Below are 14197 nucleotides of genomic sequence, written 5' to 3'. Positions count from 1 at the left end.
GAAAGCCTTGTGCCAGTGTGCCGGGATGGCTCACGCCCGGATCTCCATGTACCTGCCTCCCGATATCGACCCCACCAAGGCCGCCATCGCCTACGGCTGTCGGGCCCTTCCCAAGCTGAACAAGGAGCTGCAGTCGGAGGACCTGCTGACCAGGCAGAAGGCCCTCGTGGCCCTGTGTGACCTCATGCACGACCCCGAGTATGTCTATGAGGCCATCAACATAGGTAAGGCACCACTGTCTGGGGCGGAGGCCGGGGTCCCGGCACGGCTCAGACACTGGGTGGGCTTTTTCATTTGCTGTTGAATGAACCTCACATCGGGCCAGCGGTAGCCCAGGTGCGAAGCCAGGGTTGTTTTAGTTCCCACAGTGGCCACTTGCAAGGGAGGGGATGTTTTCAACCTACAGAAAGGAGAGCTGAGGTTCGAGGAGGAGCGTGAAGCCAGGTACACGGGCGCACACCTATAATCCAGTGCCTGGGAGGCTGAGACAGGAGGATCACAGATGAGAGGCCAGCATTCAGTAACTTAGTGAGACCTTGTCTTAAAATTTAAAAAGTAAATGAATAAAAAGGGCTGGGGGTGTGGCTCAGAGGTAGAGTGTCCCTGGGCTCAATATCCAGTAACACACACGCATGCGCACGCGCACACACACACACACACACACACACACACACACACACTCATGATGCCGGGTGTGGTGGCGCACGCTCGTAATCCCAGTACCTGGGAGGCTGAGACAGGAGGATCGCGCAGGTTCAAAGCCAGCCTCAGCAGCTTAGTGAGGCTCTCAGCAACTTAGTGAGACCCTGTTTCCAAATAAAATATAAAATAGGACTGGGAGTGTAGCCTGGAGGTAGAAAGGCCCTGGGTTCCACCCCCAGTACCACACACAAAAAAATTACTCATGACACTTAAGTTGTAAGGCACAGCCAGGCACAGTGGTACGTGCCTCAATTCCCAGTAGTTAGAAGGCTGAAACAAGAAGACTGCAGGTTCGAGGCCAGCCTCAGCAACTTAGTGAGGTCCTAAGTCAAAGTTTAAAAAAGTAAAAAATAAAAAGGCTCAGGTGTAGCTGAGTGGTTGACTGAGTGCCCCTGGGTCCAATCCCCAGAAAGAAAGAGAGAGAGAGAGAGAGAGAGAGAGAGGAGGGGGGCCATGAGTCCAAGGTTATCTAATTAATAAATTAATCAGCAGTTTTATTTGCTAATCTGGCATCCCCAGGTGTAACCCATTCCAAGTCATATGACTATTTTGAGACAGAGTCATAATTTGACCTAATGTTTCTGTTGGGTCAAAGAAATGGCAAAAGCCATTTTGTTTCTTTCTCTCTCTCTGGATTGAACCCAAGGGCATTCTACCTCTGAGCTACACCCTCAGCCCTATTTTATTTCATTTTTCTGAAACAGGGTCTCACTAGGGAGTTGAGGCTGGCTTTGAAACTTCGATCCTCTTGTCCGAGCCTCCCCAGTGTGGGATTACAGGCGTGCCCCCACGCCCGGCGGCCAAGCCCATTTTCTTCGGCCCAGGGCTGACTCTGAGAGGGGTTCCGGGAGGAGTCGTGTGTGGGGCGAGCTGGGAGCCTGGCTGTGGGCTCTCCGGTGACTCTCGGGTGCCGGGTAGGTGACATTCTCCCACCACGCCCCGAGCCCTCCGGCGCGTGTGCAGGGCCCGGCGTGGGCTCCGTGCTGACTTCAGGGCGAGCTGGTTCCTGGACTGGCCGCCGTTCACCGGGTTTTCTGCCCTAGGCTGCCTGGAGAGCCTGAAGGCTTTGCTGAAGGATGCTGACAGCCTGGTTCGGATCAAGGCCACCGAAGTGCTCTACATAATGGCGACCCATAACGTGGGCAGGTGGGCAGCTGTCTCTGCAAACCAGCCTCAGGCGCGGAGTCCCATCCCTAGCCTGGGTAGATGTCCCCTGGGTACCTCGAGCGCTCTGAATTGTTTTCTGTATAGCGCCAGTCTCTGGTGGGACTTCTATATAGCCAAGAACAAGCTTCAGATGGGGGTGATTTGGGTTGCCTTTATACGGGTTTAGAGACCCTCTGTTGCAGACTAATTTTTATTTAATTTAATTAATATATTTATTTTGGTACTGGGGATTGAACCCAGGGGCATTCTGCCTCTTAGCTATACCCCCAGCCTTATTTTCTTATTTTTTTAAATTTTGAAACAGGGTCTCACTAAGTTGCAGAGGGCTTCACTAAGTAGCTGGGGCTGTCCGTGAACCTGCGATCCTCCCGTCTCAGCCTCCCAAGTACTGGTATTACAGGTGTGCACCACCACGCCTGGCTCCAGATTAGATTTTATGTTAGCTCCTAGCTCCAGGATCCCCACTTTGAAGGTGGAAGGGAGGTTCAGATCCCATCTGCAACATTTTTGCCTTTCCTTAGTGGTTCTGGGTTTGACTGCTGTTATCATGTGGATTTTTATTTTTTTAGGTGGGGGCTTCCTACCTCCGGGCTCTACTCCCAGACCTTTTCTTTTAATATTTTACTTGGAAACAGGGTCTCACTAAGTTGCCGAGAGCCTCACTAAGTAGCTGAGGCTGGCTTCGAACCTGTGCGATCCTCTTGTCTCAGCCTCGTATCATGTGGATTTTAAAGCAACAGCCTTGTACTGGGAGGCTGAGACAGGAGGATCACAGGTTTGAAGCCAGCCTCAGCAGCCTCAGTGAGGCTCATATCAACTTAGGGAGACCCTGTTTCCAAATAAAAAAATAAAATAGGGCTGGAGGCATAGCTCAGAGATAGAATGACTCTGGATTTCATCTCCAGTACCACTACCAAAAAAAGAAAGAAAGAAAAAAGAAAAAAGGAAAAAAAGCAAAGAGAGGGAGAGGGCTGGGGTTGTAGCTCAGTGATTCAGTGGTAAAGCACCTCTAGGATTGCAAAGTCCTGGGTTCACTCTCCAGCAAAATGCATGTACACACACACACACACACACACACACACACACACACACACACACAGTTTAAAAGTAAGCAAGCCCGGGTGTGCTGGTACACACTTAGTAATACCAGTACTTGGGAGGCTGAGACAGGAGGATTGCAGGTTTGTGGCCAGCCTCAGTAATTTATCAAGGTCCTCCTCAACTTAGCGAGACCCTGATTCCAAATAAAAAATAAAATAGGGCTGGAGGTACAGTTCAAAGGCAGAATGTCCCCGGGTTCAATCCCTAGTAACACACACCCACATCAAGTAATCAAAGAAATGGTGCATTTAATTAATTTATTTATTTATTTGTGGTCCTGGGTATTGAACCCAGGGACATTCTACCTCTGAGCTACACCCCCAGCCCAATTTTTACTTTCATTTGGAAACAGGGTCTCACCAAGTTGCTGAGGGAGGGCCTCGTTAAGTAGCCGAGGCTGGCTGAGAACCTGCGACCCTTGTATCTCAGCACATTTCCTTTAAATGGTTCATTTTAACCCCAAACACAAAGGATGAGGCATTTGCCAATCCTGTGTGGAGACCCAGACCTTTTCTTGGTCAATGGATCCACTAGGTGGCGCTGCCTGCCACAGACCACTAGATGGCGCTGCCTTGCCATGGTTCCACTAGACGGCGCTGCAGTCAGGAATCCACTAGATGGCGCTGTTTGCCTTGGATCCACTAGATGGCGCTGCCCATCGACTTTCTGCTTTGTAACTTGGCTTTATTTTTGCATGCAGAGCAAGGGCTGAAAGCCATTAATGAAGTAATCTGCATGCAAAAAAACCCTTCTAGAACCCTACAATCACCTCACTTCTACATTTTAGAAACTTTTGAGTATTTGCAAAGCGTACAATTTTTTTTATAAGGAACATTTAAAAACGTTCTCATCTAATTGGCTTACCTAATATTTAATTGACACATAATTATAACAACAAACATAACAGGCATGCGTAGGTTTGGAGGCAAGCCGCTAGTTGCTGAAGGGCTCACAACCCAGCTGGGCAAGACAGAGGAGTGGGAGGTCCGTGTGAGGGGTGGGCCGAGGACCTGGTCCCTCTGGAGCCCCAGCGAGATGGCAGCTCAGCCCCTGCAGTTCAGGCAAGGTGGGTGACGGCCCTCTGCTGCCATGGGACTAGGGCTTAGAGGAGGGAAAACAAGAATCCGAAGACAGGCGTGGTGGTGCACGCCTGTAATCTCAGTACTTGGGAGGCTGAGACGGGAGGATCACAGAATTGAGAACGGCCTCAGCAATTTAGTGAGACTCTCATCAATCTAGTAAGACTCTATTTAAAATACACACACACAATAAAAGGGGCGGATGGGGGTTTAGCTTGGAGGTAGAATGTCCCCGGGCTCAATTCCCTAGGATTGAAAAAAAAAAAAATCCGAATCCGTGGACACAAAGAGTTGGAGTCACAGCTTCTGGGGCTACCAGGACACGACATCTACCTACGCCCACCCTCGTCTGCTCCCACAGAGGCCACCGACCCGACCAAAAAAACGAGCCGGGAGTGTTGGTGCACCCTTGTAATCCCATCACTTGGGAGGCTGAGACAGGAGGATCGCAGGTGCATGGCCAGCCTCAGCAATTTTGTGAGGCCCTCCGCGACTCAGACCCTGTTTCAAAAGAAAAGAAAAAAAAATCAGGCTGGGGGTGTAGCTCAGCAGTAGAAGGCCCATGGGTTCAATCCCTAGTAACACACACACACACACACACACACACACACACACACACACTAAAAATAAAAAAATAAAAAGGAGCCAGGCGTGGTAGCGCACACTTGTAATCCAGTACTTGGGGGGCAGAGGCAGGAGGATCGCAGGTTCACAGGCAGCCTCAGCTACCTAGTGAGGCCCTCCGCAACTCAGTGAAACCCTGTTTCAAAATAAAGAATAAGAGTCGGGCGTGGTGGCGCACGCTTGTAATCCCAGCATTTGGGAGGCTGAGACTGGAGGATCGCAGTTTGTGGACAGCCTCAGCTACTTAGCGAGGCCCTCTGCAACTCAGTGAGACCCGGTTTCAATATAAAGAATAAAAAATAGGGCAGGGGATGTAGCTCGGAGGTCAAATGCCCCGGGTTTCATCCCCAGACCCGCAAAAAAAAAAAAAAAAAAAAAAAAAAAAAGAATAAGAAATAGGGTTGGGGGTGTTGCTTGGGGGTAGAATGCCCCAGTATCACAAAATAACAATAATAATAATAATAATAATAAATAAAAAGGGCTGGGGGTGGAGCTGGGAGACAGAAAGCCCTTGGGTTCAACCCCTAGTATAATTATGCTAAGGCTGGTCTCGAACCTGCGATCCTCCTGAGGCAGCCTAGTATAATAATAATAATAATAATTAATAATAAAAAATAAAAAGGGCTGGGGGTAGAGCTGGGAAGTAGAATGTCCCTAAGTTCCGTCCCCAGTACCACTAAATAAATAAATAAATAATAAATAAAAGGGCTGGGGGTGGAGCTGGGGGTAGAAAGCCCCTGGGTTCAACCCCCAGTAGCCATCAGTAAGTCCGTTCTCTTTCCATTCCTCAGAAACGGCTTCCTGCAGCACGACATCATCCTGGCCCTGTCCTTCCTGCTCAGCGACCCCGACCCGCTCTGCCGTTACAACCTGCACCAGGCCTACAAGCACCTGGCCCAGCTGCCCGCAGGTAGGCGCGTCCACGCCTGGCCCGCCGCTGGCCTGGCGCCCCCGGCCCCTTCCTCCTGGTCCGCCTGCGAGCCGGCTCAGCATCACGGTCCTGAGCAGGTCGGCCTTGCTAAGTTACCTTCTAGCTGGCACCGTGGCGTGTGCCCCTGGAGTCACCGCTAACCGATGGGGAAACTGAGGCAGGAGTATTGCTTGAGCCCAGGAGTTCAGGCCCAGCCTGGGTAACGCAGAAAGACCCTTTATCAACAGCCACAGAAAAAGTCAGGCTTTTGTTAAATATAACATCCATATAATCCCCGCGCTTGGGAGGCGGAGACGGGAGGATCGCGCAGGTTCGAAGCCAGCCGCGCTGGCTTAAGAGACCCTGTTTCCAAATAAAAAAATATAGAATAGGTCTGGGAGTGTAGCCCAGAGGTAGAAGGGCTTCCAGGAACCCCAGTACCACCAAAAACATAAAAAATAAAAAAATAAATATAACATCCATATTTCTAAGGGCACCTAGAAGCCGGGCGTGGTGGTGCAGCCTGTAATCCCGATGCTCGGGAGGCCGAGACAGGAGGAGGCTGTGGGCAGCTAAATGCCGAGGTTGCTAAGCTGCCCGGTAAGAACGAATCTTAAGTCTTGAAGAAGGGAAAAGAAATTGAGCTCGGTTTTCTGGCACGCCCGTTAAGGCAGAGCCGGGCGCGGCGCACGCCTGCAAGCCCAGTGCTTGGGAGGCCGAGACAGGAGGATCGCAGGTTCGAGACCAGCCTTAGTGGTTCGGTAACACTCTCAGCAACCTAGTGAGAGCCTGTTTCAAAATAAAATAATAAAATGAGCTGAGGTTGCAGCTCAGAGGTGGAATGCCCCTAGGTTCAATCCCCAGTACCAAAACAAACAAACAGATAAATAAACATTTAGAAAACTACCCAGAGAAACACAGAGATGACATAAGCACTGAATACCATCACCCAGCTTTGCCGAATCATAGCATCCTCTGACATTTCTTGTTCCTCCTCTTCCCTTCTCCTCCTCCTCCTCCTCTTGGAAGCAGGGTCCCACTAGGTTGCTGAGGCTGGCTTCGAACCTGCGGTCCTGCTCTCTCTCAGCCTCCCCAGTCCTGAGCTCACAGGCGTGCGCCACCTCGCCTGGCCCACGTCTCCTCTTCGGTTGAATTTTGTCTGAAAAAAAAATCACAGATAGACTCCATGGGCCCTGGGAGCCTCTCCCACCCGCCCTCCGTCCATTCTTTCTTGAATACCAAAACTTTGCTGACAACATCTCCAATACGTGACTTTCTATTTTCTGACAAATATAAATTACATGTAGATTATATATGTGTGTGTGTGAAATATTGTTTTATGTGTTTTAGAACTACGTGAACGGGTCTTGCTATTTAAAATACCTTAAAAAGTAAGGGCACAGCAGGCATGGTGACACTCACCTGTAATCCCAGTACTTGGGAGGCTGAGACAGGAGGATTGTGGGGTTGAGGCCAGCCTCAGCAACTCAGCAAGGCCATCAGCAAATTAGTGAGACTCTATTTTATAAATAAAAAATAAGGCCGGGCGTGGTGGCGCACGCTTGTAATCCCCGCGCTTGGGAGGCAGAGACAGGAGGATCGCGCAGGTTCGAAGCCAGCCACGCGCGCTGGCTTAGGAGACCCTGTTTCCAAATAAAAATGTAAAAATAGGTCTGGGAGTGTAGCCCGGAGGTAGAAGGGCTTCCAGAAACCCCAGTACCACCAAAAATAAATAAATAAATAAATAAATAAATAAATAAATAAATAAATAAAAAATAAAAAGAGCTGGGGGTGTAGCTTGGAGGTAGAATACCTCCAAGTTCAATCCACAACACCTAAATAATAAATAAACAGCCGGGCGTGGTGGCACAGGCTTGTAATCCCAGCACTTGGGAGGCTGAGATAGGAGGATTGTGTTTCTCAGACAGCCTCAGCTACTACTTAGTGAGGCCCTCTGCAACTCAGTGAGACCCTGTTTCAAAATAAAGAATAAAAAATAGGGCAGGGGGTGTAATTCAGAGGTAGCATGCCTCTGAGTTCCATGCCCAGACCCGCAAAAACAAACAAATAAATAAATAAATAAATATAACCCTGGCCAGATTCTTGCCAGCAGCTGGGCAGGTGTCCTGTGAGGTGGCTTTGCTTAACCCCCTCACGACCGGTGAGAAGGAAATGCTCCCTCCTCCTTCCTCCCTCCTCCCTCTGCCTGGCTTCCCTGGCTCCTCCCTGCCCAGAGATCTGCGGAGGTGCAGCCCATCCTTTGGAAGATCTGTGTTTCCATTTCTTTTTAATATTTATTTATTTATTTATTATTTATTGCGGTACTGGGGATAGAACCTGGGGCATTCTACTTCCGAGCTACACCCCCAGCCCTATTTTTTTCCCCATATTTTGAAACAGGGTCTCACCCAGTTGCCGAGGGCCTGCCTCACCAAGTCGCTGAGGCTGGCCGCGAACCTGCGATCCTCTTAGCTCAGCCTCCCAGGTGCTGGGATTACACGTGTGTGCCACCACGCCTGGCTTTTATGTCCTATTTTGAAGGATCGTTCGTTTTCTGGCTACGATTTCCGCAGCCCCTTGTTCATTCAGTCAACAAGTACGTGTTGGGCCTTGCTCTGTTGCGTCCGGAGCCCTCAGTTTCCCCTGCTGTACCCCAGGACTCCCCTCGGAATCCTCGCTGGCTCGCGGCGGGTTCCCAGAGTGGTCAACAGAGGGCGCCCGAGGCCGGAGGCTGCCCCGCAGGTACCGCCGGTTGCCCCAGCTCGGGCTCAGGGCCATGCTGGGGGAGAGGCTGAGGGCCCGGCAAGGGCCAGAGTCCGCGGGCGGAGGAAGGAAGGAGGCCGCTTGGGGAGCAGACCAGGTGTTGGGGAGAGGCCTGAAATCGCGGATCTTCTTTAACTGGAGTTTGGGGTGCCGCCCCAGGGCCCCAACGCCTCCTAGGCACACCTGTGAGCCTGGCCGGCCCTTCCTTCTGTGGCTGCCCGGGGCCTGGCTCTGAGATGCTGCCCCGCCGGCCGATGCTGACCTGTGCAGCCTGGGTTCGGGCAGGCCTGCCCCGTCCTAGCCCAGAGGGGCCGCCTGTGAATCCCCCAAAGGAGCAGGGGGCTCAGGAGGGGCCGGGGGACCAAGGCTATGCTTTGTGCTATTGCTGGGGATTGAACCCAAAGGCATTCTACCTCTGAGTCACACACCCAGCTCTATTTTCATTTCTATTTTTTGCGGTACTGGGGATGGAACCCAGAGGCATTCTACCTCTGAGCCACACACCCCCAGTCCTATTTTTTAGTCCTTAATTTGAAACAGGGTCTCACTGAGTTGCAAAGGGCCTCACTAAGTAACCGAGGCCACAATCCTTCTGTCTCAGCCTCCCAAATGCTGGGGTTACAGGGGTGCACCACCAACGCCCAGCCCCAGCTCTATTTTTTTTAATTTTGCAACAGGGTCTTGCTAACTTGCTGGGGCTGGCCTCCAACCTGCGACCCTTCTATCTCAGCCTCCCAAGTACCGGGATCATAGGCCTGCGCCTCCATGTTTGGCTACTGCGGCCATTTTGGTCCTAGACATTTTGAGGTGCGGGGAACACCCCTGGGGCCCACCATCTAGGCTAGAGGGAAATCTGGGAGCAGGTGTGTCCAGGGCCGGCCGACACCCTAGGAGCAGGCCGCTTCTCCCGGCAGGCACAGGGGCTGCTGGAGAACTTAAGCAGCCCCCCAGCAATGCTGCCCCCATCCCCCTTAGCAGCTGCCCAACACCTATCTGACGTGTGGTGGCCCAGCAGCCCCTGCTCAGCCTGGCCTAGACCCCCGGGCGGGCAGAGGGGCAGCTGGCCTTCCTCCCCTTCCCTCCCCTCCCCTAGGGCCGGCTGAGCCAGGCCCAGGATCCTCCTCATCCCACCATCTAGCTCCTCCCCCACCTGCCCCCTAGCAGGAACACTGCTTGCTTGGTCCCCACGGGGCAGCGCAACCCCTGGCCGCTCACCACTCACCTGCCCCTTGCAACAGGAGGGCCACTGGCCGGGCCATGACCGTTCTCAGCCTTTTGCACGAAGTTTCTGGGGGCCCCGTTCCAAATGGAATGACCACAGAGCCCAGCCTTCCCAGGAGCAGGAGCCGGCCTGGGCCGGGCAGCGAGCATCTCAGTCCCTTGGCAGGCGCCTTCCTCTGGGTAGGCTGAGGCCACCAGCCTGGGCGTGGCCCTCTCCTCAGGGTGCGGCCTGGGACCTGCCCTGGGCCGGCTGGGCTCACCCGTCTGTGCGGATCCATCTCGCCTGGTCGGTGGTGCAGCGGGCTCCGGGGGCTCCAGCCGTCCTCACAGTGCGGGCCGGGAAGGGGAGCCCTCTTGCGGTCAGAATCAGTATGCTCGGCTTCCCAGCCATGTGGGACCAGCGCGCTGTTGCTGGTGGGGGCTGGGATTAGTATGGCCGCTGTCATTGCCCCCGCCGTCCCACCCAGGCCCCAGGGGTGGGTGGCAATCTCTTCTGGGGAGCCCATGGCGGTGTGGAGTGGGGGCTGGGGCTACGCGTGCTGGGACAGGGGGGCTGGTCGCAGGCAGCAGCAGCGGGTGGGCCAGTCTGGTGGACCCGGCTCCTCCCCTTCAGCCGTCCTAGGCAGCTTGTCCGCAAGTCCCTAGCACCCCTTCCCCTGGCGAAGGCTGTCTGTGCGTGTGTGACCTTCTAGACCTTTCCTGGACCTGCCTAGCCCACACGTGCTTTGGGGGGAAGTGGGTCAAGGGTTCACCCTTGAAGGAGCTGGGTGGGGTGACCTGTGCCTTGTAATTCCAGCCTCTGGGAGGCGGAGACAGGAGGATCGCAGCTGGCAGCCAACCTCAGCTACTTAGCGAGGCCCTCTGCAACCTAGTGAGACCCTGTTTCAAAATAAAGAATAAAAAATAGGGCTGGGGGCGTAGCTCAGAGTAGAAGACCCCTGAGTTCAATTCCCAGTATGAAAATAATAGTATTATGCCAGGCATGGTGGCGCACACTTGTAATCCCAGCATTTGGGAGGCTGAGACAGGAGGATCGTGGTTCACACACAGCCTCTCCTACTATTTAGCAAGGCCCTTTGCAACTCAGTGTAACCCTGTTTCAAAATAAAGAAAACAAAATAGGCCTGGGGGTGTAGCTGGGGGGTAGAATGCCCCTGGGTTCTGTCCCCGTACTGCAAAAAAAGGAAAATAATAATAATAACAAAAGTAGTAATAATAATAATAACAACAACAATAATAAAATAAAAAGCAGAGCAAGAAGTGCCGCGGGAGGGAAGGGCCGGCACAGGCGAGCGGGGTTCCCACACGGAGCCCAGCACAGGGCTGGGATCTGGGGCTCCCCTGTCGCCTGTGGGGACCCGCGGGCGCCGCGCAAGTGGGCTGGGACCCGGAGGAAGGCCTCCCCGAGCCCACGCGCCTGGGGAAAGGCAGCCGGCGCCTTCTCTTGTCCCTTGGCGTATTCTCGGGTTAAAGATGCCGGGGCGGAGACTGCCGCTCTCTTGCACAGCTGGTATTAAGAGCAGAGGCGAAGTCTCTGCGATGTGGCGGCGCCGGCTACTGCTTCTTAAACCAGGGCCAGCTGCTGGGCGCTGCCATCGGGGACCCGGGAAGGTGTCAAGGGGATTCCTGGGGACAGGGCAGCCCTAGCACCAGGTCTGCGGTGTCTGAGTGTACATGTTAGAGTGTGTGTCCGTGTGTCCGTCTGCTGTCCCTCCCTCAGGGCTTTGCTGGAGCCGTTGCTTCCAGGAGGCCGCAGGGTGGCTCCTTGTACCCCGCGGGCTCCTGTCCCTCCGGCTGGGGACAGGGCCAGGCCTGCGGGCGAAGGCATCAGCCGTCCTCGGAACCTCTGCTCCTCCTGGGGAGCGGGCCTCGCCTTGGGCTGGGGAAACCCCTGAGCCAGGCTGGGGTGACCTTCGGTGCCTTCCACACCTCTGAACGGGTCACCACAGGAGGCTTGCAGATGCCGATGGTGTCAAATAATTTCTCCAGAGTTCAGCACTGTGTCCCACGCGAAGCGGCCGCTTGGTGAAGACATTCCCTTGGTTTCTTTTTTCTTAGTTCTGGGAATGGGGCGTTCGACCTCCAAGGTCTTGCCAAGTTACGGCACCAGCCTCAAACCGTGGATCCTCTTGTCCCAAACTCCCGAGGACTGGGATTAAAGACATGCAGGACCGTGCCTGTCTAACGTACAGCCATTTTGAATGAATGTCAACAACAGCCTCCGAAGAAAGAAGCTATGAAGCCAAACGTGTGGGGGCACGTGTCTATGATCCCAGTACTTGGGAGGCTGGGGGAAGAGGATCGCAGGTTCAAGGCCAGCCTCAGCAATTTAGCAAGGCTGTGTTTAAAAAAAAATTAGGCTTGTAATCCCAGCATTTGGGAGGCTGAGACAGGAAGATCATGGTTCACGGACCGCCTCAGCTACTTAGTGAGGCCCTTTGCAACTCAGTGAGACCCTGTTTCAAAAACAAACTAAAAAATAGGGCTGGGGGTGTAACACAGATGTAGAATGCCCCTGGGTTCCATCCCCAATACCACACACACACACACAAAATCAATTAATTAAAGCCGGGCGTGGTGGCGCACGCTTGTAATCCCTGCGCTTGGGAGGCAGAGACAGGAGGATCATGCAGGTTCGAAGCCAGCCGCGCGCGCTGGCTTAGGAGACCCTGCTTCCAAATAAAAATGTAAAAATAGGTCTGGGAGTGTAGCCTGGAGGTAGAAGGGCTTCCAGGAACCCCAGTACCACCAAAAAAAAAAAATAAAATAAAATAAATAAATTAAGTAGGGCTGGGGGGTGGAGCTCAGAGGTAGAGTACCTTTGGGTTCAACCTCCAGTACAAAAAAAAAAAAAAAAAAGGGATAGGGGTATAGCTGAGAGGTAGACCAGCCCTAGACTCAATCCTAAGTACCAAATAAATAAATAAACTAAATAAACAAATAAATAAGGCTGGAGTGTGACTCCGAGGTACCTCTGGCTTCAACCTCCAGTCCAAAGAGAGAAGAAAAGATTTTACCTAGGGCTGGGGTGTGGCTCGGGGTAGAGAGCTTGCCTGGTGGTGGGGGGCCCTACCTTCCAACCCCGGCTCCACACGGCAAAATAAGTTCCCGTAAATGTGCGGGGCCGGGGCCTGGCGGGGGAGGGAGGCGGCTCGGTGCAGAAGGTGACCCTAGCTGCCCGAGACAGTACCAAGTCTAGCCACGCACACAGCACACTGGGACGAGCTCTGCTCCATTTACGGTACTTTATTTTCTTAAAGCAGACAATCTGACTTTCGTAAGGTCACCAGCTCCGCTCTCTCCGTACATCTCTGCTGGGCTTCCGCACCCTGGCCCTGGATGGGTGGGTACCGAGAAAAGGGTTAAAGGGCGGGTTTGGCGAGGGCTCCACGACCCCCACCCCGCGGCACCTGTCCTGTGTACACGGGCCCTGGGTCAAGGTCCTTTCGAGGTGGGAGCCCCCAGCCCCAGGCAGGGCCTGGCAGGGCCGCCCTCAGGCCACAGGCTGGCTGGCCTTCACAGGAGTAGCGGCTCCAGGCGCGGGTGTGCGGGACTCGGCTCCCTCCTTCGCCCAGCAGAGCCACGGATAACTTACGCTTTAAATACCGAGACATTTGGCTATCTTTAATTCCCTCCTAGGTGAAGAGCCTTTTATTTTTAATACATCACATTTATTTTTTTTCTTAAATAAAAACAAAGCAGAAAACCGCAGCAATAACAAGAGGACGCTGTTGCGGGTTATTGTACAACGCGTGTCCCGCGAGGCTGGCGCAGGACGCCGTTCGCCGGCCCCAGGATTCTTTGGAGCGGAGGGACAGAGTCGCCCGGGGAACAACTTTTTACACTCAGCAAGCCAGACACAAAAAGGACCACCAGAAACCAAAATATATGTCCTGAAAATCTGCATCTTAAAAAAGAATATTCGACTGCATCGGAAATTTTCGGTATTTTTGCATTTTCCTTGTGAAACACGACACGATTTGGCTCAAGGGGGTGGGGTGGGGTGGGGTGGGGGGAAGATGTCAGAGAAGAAAAAGAAATTCAGGTTTTAATTTATAAAACATCAGATCGGTAGAAGAAAAGCTGGAAACCAGCTGGCCTAGTTTGAGATAGATCGTGCCACTTGTTTTACCGTGTTGACTTCTGCTGCATATTTTGAAGCTGTTTTAAAGAGCCGTGAGCGGCTGGAGCTGCGGTCAGTGCCGGCCCCAGGCCCCGGGGCCAGGGCGGATGTGACGCACGGCAGCCGGGAGGTGTGCGGTGCCTGCTCCGGCCTCGCTCCCGGGCGGCGGCGAGGTCCTTGGTCCAGAGCCACGTGGCAGGTGAGGGGTCTTCCTCCTTCGGGGTATCGGGCACAGCTGGTCCGGCCTGGCGCCCTGTCCCAGCGGCCGTGCGGACCCCCGTGCCGAGCAGGGCTATCTCAGGAAGGCAGAGTGAAGGGCAGCGCAGCCTTGTCGTGGACTCGGGACAGCAGCTCCTCCGGTGTGGGCAGACCTCGTCTCTTGGAGAACTCTGCCATCTGCGTGCGTGTGTGTGTGCGTGTGTGTGTCTACCTACCTAGCGATCTATCCATATATAGCTATGTTTGCAGACATGTGGGGCCGAGGAGGTGGTGGCCGGGGCGCGGGCG

General features: G+C 53.6%; 1 protein-coding gene across 1 annotated transcript in view; it reads left to right on the top strand.

The window, feature by feature from the left end:
• Positions 1 to 25: 25 nt before the first annotated feature.
• RSPH14 (radial spoke head 14 homolog) overlaps positions 26 to 14197 on the top strand; it is a gene marked incomplete at both ends in the record, with an annotated part of 68660 nt that continues 54488 nt past the window's right edge. The window contains 3 exons of the mRNA XM_080717508.1: positions 26 to 224; positions 1746 to 1848; positions 5465 to 5583. Of these exons, the coding sequence (XP_080573634.1) occupies positions 26 to 224; positions 1746 to 1848; positions 5465 to 5583 (421 nt within the window). The remainder of the gene's footprint in view (positions 225 to 1745; positions 1849 to 5464; positions 5584 to 14197) is intronic.

The sequence above is a fragment of the Muscardinus avellanarius genome, assembly GCF_963383645.1.
Source record: "Muscardinus avellanarius genome assembly, chromosome: 21".
Lineage (NCBI taxonomy): Eukaryota > Metazoa > Chordata > Mammalia > Rodentia > Gliridae > Muscardinus > Muscardinus avellanarius.
Note: the sequence above shows the minus strand (reverse complement) of the source record. Positions and strands in the feature narration are given on the sequence as shown.